Genomic DNA, 8,404 nt, shown 5'->3' with positions numbered 1-8,404 from the left:
AGAGCAACCCTTGAGGGTGCCCCGTTTCGCCAAGGTAGAGTGGGAAGTGTGGAGAAGTCATAGGAGGCAAGTGGACATGGGATGAGAAAAGGACCTTCTCTCAGGCAGAGTGGGCCCGTAGGGCAAGGGCTCTCGCAGAGTGAGAGAGAATGTCTTTACCCTTGAGGTTAAGAGTGAGGTTTGTCAGCTTTGCCCTACCCCTGCCCAAAGGCTAGTGGGCCCTGCCCAACTGAGCTCCACAAATCTCCAGAGTGCTCTTGGCTGGACCCAGAACCTGTCACAGGTGAGACTCATCTCCCCCGTCTAAGCCCTAACCCAGCCTGAGAACCAACCATTATACCATGTAGAGCGCTGGATGGGAGAAGTGTGAGCCTCTCCCACACTACTCAGTGCAAAGGAAACCTGATGATCAGGGCAGGACTTGGCCTCCTTGTGACCAAGGAGCCCCGGCCTCATTCCTGCCTTGAGCCTGGGCGCCAGCTGCCCAACCTGCTTCCAGTTCCTGCACATCCTGCTCTACTGCCCCCATGTGCTTGCCCAGGATGCACCCTGCACCTGGATTCTTCTCTGATAAACCACACTTTTCAGAAGCTACAGCTCAGGAGTTCCCCCATTCCAAGAAGCCTTCCCTGAACCCCCTGGTCCATAGCTCAACCACTCAGTATTATCCAGTGGTGTGCTAGAGCAAATTGTACCTGCGTGCAAGAACCAATTGTTACATTTTCAGGAATTTTTCACAGAGGTAGTCTGAAATTGGCCATGGGAGGAGTATTTGCACAATGGCAATTGGCAATGCTACAAATAAAGGGTTCCCATTACCCCCCTGGCTGGCCAGTTAAATGATTTAACATTTAGCAGCAATTGACTGGTCGTCACCATGAAGTCCTAAACTGAGGGATCCCAAGGACTGGGACCCTACCCTACTCCTCTCTGTGCCCAGGAGAACCAGGCACAGAAGCCAATTAGCTTTAAAGTGGGATCTGGAGAGGGGATACCTGATGTGTGAGCACAGCTGGGGCAGCTAGTAGGAAGGCAGGTGGCAGACAAGAGCAGGTTGGAGAAAGGACCCTAGTGTGGTTGGTGACAGCTTCCCAGGCTGTATCCCCATCCTTCAACCACACAGTAGGGCACAACTCAGCAGACAACAACACCTTTAGTATAAGTTACAGCCTCAAACTGGCCCCTAAGCCCAGGGGAGCCTCCAGATGGGTTTATGACATCAGTTTCCAGATGTTCCTCTCTTGGGTGGAGGACCCTCTTCATTGTTGAGTCCATTGTGGCACCCATTCCTACCCCAGACCCTCTGGGGGAAGCTCTGTCTCAGCCCTGACTGCTTACCAGGGTCCTCTGGTCAACCTGCGACTCCTCCCCTCTCTGGTAGCTCAGGCCCAGACTCTGCTGTGTGATCGTGGTATGTCACTTTCCTCTAATGGCCTGCTTCTCCACTTGACTTGGTTAGGCTGTGTTCCAGCCTAGGTATACCTTGGCAGGCACAGCCAGCTCTTTATGTGGATGAGTCAAGCGAGCAGCGGCATTGGCCCTGAACCCTTGCCTTTCTTGAAATCTTATTTCCCAACTGACACATACAAATGGTGATGAGGCTGTAGGGACTGTTGATTCTCTGGACCACAAGGAGTGTCCTGAGCCCCTGCCAAATGACAGAGCATTGGGTGGCTGGACCCAGAACCTATCACAGGTAAGACCCATCTCCCCCACACTAAACCCTGACCCAGCCTGAGCACCAACCCTTATACCATGTAGCTGGATTTTCCCAGGAGGCAGAAGACTGGATGGGAGACCATCCAATTTGAACAAGTCCTAGTCCCTACAGTGTCCCCCATATAAACTTGCATAGGCCAGAGGGGTTCAGGTCCTATAGCCGGATGTCCTTAGTGTTCCCACCACCAGTCAGCGTGGACTCTGTCTGCCTGGGGTTCTCACTGCTGGCCAACCCATCTTCTGTCTTGGTGTCAGTTCTGTGAAACTTGCGCAGGTCCAGCCTGCGGGTAGCGTGGGCAGTAGGGGTGGTATTTGTGGGTGGCTTAGCATCCCGGGCAAAGCGCACGAGCCTCTGCCCAGCCAGGAAGTACAGCACAGGGTCAAGGCAACTGTTGGCGCTGGCCAGCGGTCGGGTGATCTTGTAAGCCATGTTGATGGCATTGAGTGTGTGGCAGCTGAGGTCCAGCGAGCGGAAGGAGTAGTAGAGGGTGCGGGTAACGTGGAAAGGCAGGAAGCAGAGGGCGAAGACAGCCAACACCACAGCAATGGTGCGCACCGACTTGCGCTTGGCCCGTGGCAGGCCCCCCGCAGTCCCGTAGGCTGGCTTTAGCAGCCGCCGGGCCATGAGCACATAGCAGACCAGGATGGTAGCAAAGGGCACTACGAAGAGAAGGACCATTATGATGGAGATGTAGGCCAAAAAGTGGTTGAAGAGCTCGGGGGCCGAGGTGTCGTGGCAGGTAATGCGGCTGCCACGCGCACTGGTAGTGACGAAATAGAGCACGGGCGCCTGGCAGACCAGCACCAGCACCCACACGGTGGCTGCCACCCGGCGGGCATAGCGGGCCCGGCCCCAGTGCAGCGAGCGCAGTGGGCGCAAGACACCCAGACACCGGTGCATGCTGATGCACGTGAGGAAGAGGATGCTGCAGTAAAGGTTGGTGTAGAAGAGGAAACGCACCAGCTTGCAGAGCACTGTGCTGAAGGGCCAGTGGTCACCGCGGGCGTAGTAATAGACCAGCAGCGGCAGGGAGGCCGCGTACAGCGCATCCGACACGGCCAGGTGGAACATGTAAGTGGTGGAGGCGTTCCATGTTTTCAGGCGGCACAGGAAGATATAGAGCACCGCGACGTTCAGACACAGCCCGAGCACGCATACCACACCATAGGACACAGGCAGCAGCACGTACTTGAAGTCCTCATTGAAGCGGCACTTGTAGCCCAGCTCATCCCCATCCCAGGTGTTATTGATGGTGCCATTCCAGAGGCCCAGGTCTGCATCCATAGTCCTGACGGGAAGGGGGTGGGGTAGGGAGAACAGCCATCAGGATCACAGCTGCGGTTCAGCAGGGAGGTCTGACACACCCACCTGAACAGGGCTGTGAGGGACCCCAAGTGTCCAGGCACCTTTGGTTAAGATCTGCCCAACTACGTTCAAGGCCTTTGTTGCCATCTGACCTGACTCTCTGGACCCAGAACCCTGAAACCTCAAAAATGCATGTGATCCATGGATATCAGGACCATACAATTCTACAACTTTAGAATAGGGGTAGGCAAACTAAATCTTGAGAGCCAAATCCAGCCCACCAGTCTGTTTTTATAAATAAAGTTTTATTGGAATGCAGTCATACCATTCCGTTTACACAGAGCTGAATAATTGTAACAAAGACCATATGTTCTTCAGTCTAAAATACTTACCATCTGGCCTTTTATAAAAACAAAGTTTGGTGACTGTGCTCTGGAACCTCAGGAGCATAGCGTTCTAGATCTGGAATTTTGAGCTCTAGAATCTGAGGATCCCAGAGGGTATCATTTCAGATTCATGGACAGGGGCTTTCGAGCCTGACTGGCTCCTCCTCACAACCCGTGTCCATTGCCTTCTGAAGTGATTCTGGCCAGTGGGCAGCTCATACCTTCCTGGAGGCTCAACCTTCTGCTTCCCAGGGAGGCTCTGGCCCTGCGCCTGGTATTTTGGTATTTGAGGGAGTATTTCCAAGGGTCTCCCTCTTCAGTCATTCATTTACTCACTCAGCAAATATGTTTTCAATACTTCTCTATTCTGGTACTTTCTGCATCTGTAAACAGCACTCTTGCTCCGTGTCCTGTGAGGCTACCAGATGGGATAGTGACCCTCTCGTAGATTTCAGGGAAATCTGGGGTGAAGGCAGGAGTGAGGGCAGCTGGCGACTTCCTTTGTGGGGCAAATTAAGCTTCCTCCAGGCCTACCCAGCTTCTCTTTCATACCATTGCTATCTTGAGGTTCCCCTATTTTGTCCCTAGTGGGTATATAACACACCCATAGGGCCTGATTGCCCAGCTGACAGTGAGCAACCAGAGAACCAGTCGTCTACCTTCCTTCTTTCCCCATCCCCACCAGTGTGACCAATAAGAGCCCTCTCTAAGCTGGGAGGTAGGGGATACATATCTCAGCCTGGAGGGTGAAAATGTGCCCAAAGTTCCCAGAAGGCAGGCTGGAAATCCCAGCAGGAGTCTCAGGTGGGCAGGTTTGGGACAAATACAAAGAATAACTTTCTAACAGTGTGAAAGGGCAGGGCAAGTTGACCTTTTTCAAATCTCACTATGTGTGCTTTATGAATGTTGCTTCATTCCATCCTTACAACATGCTTGTGGGAGCCAGGTTGTCATGCTCGGTTTTCCAATAAAGAACCTGAGACACAGATCTTTCAAGTCATTTGGCAAAGGTCACACAGCTGGGGACAGGCTACAATTCCTATCCAGGTCGGTCCCACACGGAAGGATGGAGATAGTGAGTGAACTCCTGGCATATGGGGGTCATGCAAGCAGAGTCTGCAGAAAGGCTCGTGCATGCCCCGTGTGTGGGTGTGTCTGGGAGGACAAAGAGGGCAGATGACGCATGAGACTCCCTACCCTGAGAACCTGGGGCTGCACAATTCCCTTCATTTTAGAACTGGGACTTGGGGATTCTGTAGGACCAGAGACATCCACTCTTTTAGACCCTAAGTGTCCTGCCCGGCCTGGCCTTCCAGAAGCATTTCAAGGCCCTTGAAGTTGAGATTGGGTGGTGGTGGGGACCTGGAGCTGAGGGACACATAGGTCCCTGATTTTCCCTTCTTTCCCAATACCCTGCTACCCCCACCCCAGATCTTTTCTGTCTCCTGTTGTCAGCAAGGTGCAGCCAGGAGGAAGGGAGTCTACACTTGTGCTTTCCTCCTGTGGACACAGGTTCCTTCCCAAGGAGCCAGGGCAGGTCCAGGGTGAGGAGGCAGGGAGGAGCCTATGTGGTGCCACGCTGAGAGGGGGCAGGTATGGAGGCGCTCTGGCAGGGCCAACCTGCTGGCATCTTTCTTGCCTGGGGGCCTTGATTTAGGACCTGGCATTAAGGCACTTCCTCCATTCCACCCCTGCTCCAGGCAGCCCAGTGTCACCTCCGCCCTCGTTGCTGAAGCCACTGCATCAGCCTCTCTGTCTCCAGCCTCATTCCCCGCCAATCTAGGGGGATCTTTGTAAAAGACAAAAGTCATTCCTCTGCTTGAAACACTCCATGGCTCCTGCCTGCTGTCAGAAGAAAGCCTAGCCCCTCAGGTTGGTACTGGTTCATAATCCAACCTCTGCCAGCCTCACCAGCCCCAACCATCCTCTGTGACCTGAATGTGCCCAACACTTCTCCCCTCTCAGCCTTAGTTCATGTTGCTTCTTCAACCTAAAATCCATTCCCATCCCTCATATCTACCTGTTGAAATTACAGCTCTTTATCCTTCAGCGCAGTAAACCGCTGTGATTACGAAGAACCTGGCCTCTGGAGCCAGACCACCCGTGTTTCCTCATCTGTAAAATGAGGTGATTAATGGAACCTATATCATAGGACTGCTGTGAGGACTGAGTGAATGATCTGTGTAAAATGTTTGGAATAGTGCCCGGCACACAGTAGAAACGCTATGGTGTGATGAGCTTCAAGGCTCAGATCAGATGTGGCCTTTCCCTTAAATCTTTGGGGTGGGGGTGCTCTCTCAGGTCACCGGTGGAGGAGCAACAGGTCTTGACTGGAGGCTGTGGAGCCGGCGAGTGTGGTGGGCCAGGGAAATGATGCTGAGGACCAAGTTGGGGCCAGGCCTGGGGACTTCTGAGAGCTGTTTGGTAGGGAGGCTGGCGAGACTGGCCCAAAGGAAGTCTGGGTGCAGGAGGGCAAGAGAGAGAGGCGGCCAAGAGGCATGGCTCAGGCGTCTGGGAGGAGCAAGGGAGGGGAGAGGAGGAATTCAGTGTCAGACATGGTAAGTGTGGGGTACCCTGAAGGAATACGGTGGGGATGTGGGAATGGCCAAAGGCTGGGACACTTTGGGATGTGGGCTGGGAGTCGCTGGCTTGCAGAAGCTGCTGGGGGAGTGTGGAGCCCCGAGTGTGAGGCTGAGGATCTGTAGAGGGGACCACATTCCCCCGCCCTCCACCCCAGCACAGCAGCTCGGGGTGTCCAGCTCTGCCACAGAATCCCAGTGACATCAGGCATTTCCTGCCCCTTTGAGACTCAGACCTCTCATGGGCTGAATTCCCTGGCCTTGGAGAACTGCAGCCCAGAACTTCTCCCATGAGGCCTCTTCCCTACTGGAGTTAGGGAGAGTGGCCCCTCCATGCTCTGGACAGACACCCAGTCCCACCTCTGAGATGCTGCTTCCTCTCCTGTTCCAGCGCTGAGCCCTGGTGGGTCTCTCCTCAGAGTTGGGGCCAGGGCCCTCATCCTCCCTTAGTCAACATCCTATTGTTCTGCACAGTGTTCTTGCTAATCACCAACAGTGGAATCTCTGACACTAATGAGAGGGGCGGAGACTTTCCTAAGTCTCCAGAGAACCCAAGGAGCTCCTTTTCCACCTGTTTTCAGACATTCTGGCTTCCACCCTCCCAGGCCATGTGGGGATTCCATCGCCATGGCCCCTGTCCAGACTAACCCTGCACACCCTCTCTCTCTACAGGCTGGCTCACCAACCTGTGATTACATCTTTCCTGGGCCCCCAACCCCTGTATATGGAGAGAGCCAAATCCCCAGCCCTCAATTCTGCCTCTTCTGACCTCCGATGCTATTGGGGCCTCACTCGCTGCTCCCACGAGACCAGCTCCTACTTAACTTTGTCCAACACCACTCACCAGCCCCTCTGTGCCCCGTTCTGACTGGCCCTGCCCTGAAGAGCTCCTAGACTAGAGGGAGATATGAGCAGAGCCATGTAAAGTGCCCTGCCAGGCTTTTCTGCCTTTGTTCATGCTGTTCTTTCTGCCTGGAAAGCCTTTCCAGAACCCACCCACACTGCACGCCAGCCTGCCCATCCCACAAGGCTCTTCTCAAAGGTCACTTCATCTCTGAAGCTCTCCCCCTAACACCCTCCCAGGCATTCCTCACACCATGTTAGTCATTTGTCTTTTCACCCTCTACCCCAACACATTCCAGGTGCTTCCAGAGGGCTGGGTCCATCTGATTCTTTTCTTTGTCCCTATCATCCAGCAAGAGGACTGATCCAAAGCAGGCATAACATGAATGAGAGAATGAATGAATGAGTGAATAAATGAATGCATGAAGCAAACACAAAAGGCTATAGGATCCCAGAGGAGGTTGAGCTTTATAACCACGGCTTTTCTTCCTTTTATGCCTCTGAAAGCCTCCCAGAGGACAATGGCACTTAAAGATTTCCCAGCTGCTGACCCTAGGTGGCCAGGACTCATCTAGCCCTCCTGGGGCCCAGCCTACCTAAGACCTGCTTCTGCCCTAGACAGGCCCCTGGACTCTCTCTCTTTCAAGAGCTGCAGGGCCCAGAAGGCCCTGCCCTTCTCTGAACAGGCCGGGGAAATGCTAGGAGATGGGGAACTGGACCCAGGCATTCTGGATATGGGTCAGCTGTCTGAGCCAGTCACACTCTTTTCTCTCACCCATCTTTGGCTCAGATCACAGGTCATTTTGGGCTCCTGATCCTGGAGCCCTGCCCCCCTCACTTTGTAGGGGCCAAGCCTGGGTTGAGCAGCTTCCATATAGCATCTTCATTTCATTCCCCACCCTCACTCCTCAGTAGATTCTGCCATAGAGGTTAAGCTATTTGTTCAAGGTCACAACGCCAGGAATTGGAAAAACTGGGCTTGACACCCTGCGATGTCTGGCTTCAGAGCCTGAATTCATCATAGCCTGGGATGAGGGAGCAGGGCAGGGATCCCCCAGTTCAGTGTATGCACACACGCATGCATATGCCTGCTCCAGTCACCCAGCCAGTGGGCCCCACCCTCGCACGCCCGTACCTGACCAGCCCCCGTTCTCCTTGTCAGGATGCTCAGCACCCGCTCAGGTTCCTCATTCATGAATGCACACGCCTGGATAGGGCTGCAGGGAACGCTGCAGGAAACAGGAAAAACAGGTCCCCCGCCTGGGGCCGCACCCAGCTTCCAGCATTTCTCAGGGCAAGCAGGCAGTGCTGAGGGTTCCTGAGACACAGGGAGATGAAGCGAGTGTGCACTCTGGGTTATGGGAAGTTAGGCAGGTCAAGCCCCCCCAAGGCCCCCTCCTCCTGCTCCAACCTTGGCCCAAAAGGGGCATAGAGGTGACCTGCTGTGCTTGTCCAGGTAGGGGTGTCCTCTGCCCACCCACACCCCAGCCATCCACCCTCAGCTCACACGCTCTGGGGGTGGTTGTTCCCAGCCTCCTTCCCCAGGAGCCCCCTTTCACAGGAAGGTTCTG

General features: G+C 54.3%; 1 protein-coding gene across 7 annotated transcripts in view; it reads right to left on the bottom strand.

Moving 5' to 3' along the window:
* Positions 1-1,134: 1,134 nt before the first annotated feature.
* P2RY2 (purinergic receptor P2Y2) overlaps positions 1,135-8,404 on the bottom strand; it is a 17,806-nt gene continuing 10,536 nt past the window's right edge. For all 7 annotated transcript variants that reach the window (XM_019649443.1, XM_019649441.1, XM_019649440.1 and 4 more), the window contains 2 exons: positions 7,969-8,151; positions 1,135-3,008 (listed from right to left, as the gene is read on the bottom strand). In XM_019649443.1, coding sequence (XP_019504988.1) covers positions 1,874-3,004 — 1,131 coding nt within the window. In that variant the 5' untranslated portion in view covers positions 3,005-3,008; positions 7,969-8,151 and the 3' untranslated portion in view covers positions 1,135-1,873. The remainder of the gene's footprint in view (positions 3,009-7,968; positions 8,152-8,404) is intronic.

The sequence above is a fragment of the Hipposideros armiger genome, unplaced genomic scaffold, assembly GCF_001890085.2.
Source record: "Hipposideros armiger isolate ML-2016 unplaced genomic scaffold, ASM189008v1 scaffold_132, whole genome shotgun sequence".
Lineage (NCBI taxonomy): Eukaryota > Metazoa > Chordata > Mammalia > Chiroptera > Hipposideridae > Hipposideros > Hipposideros armiger.
This window is presented reverse-complemented; position numbering and strand designations above follow the sequence as displayed.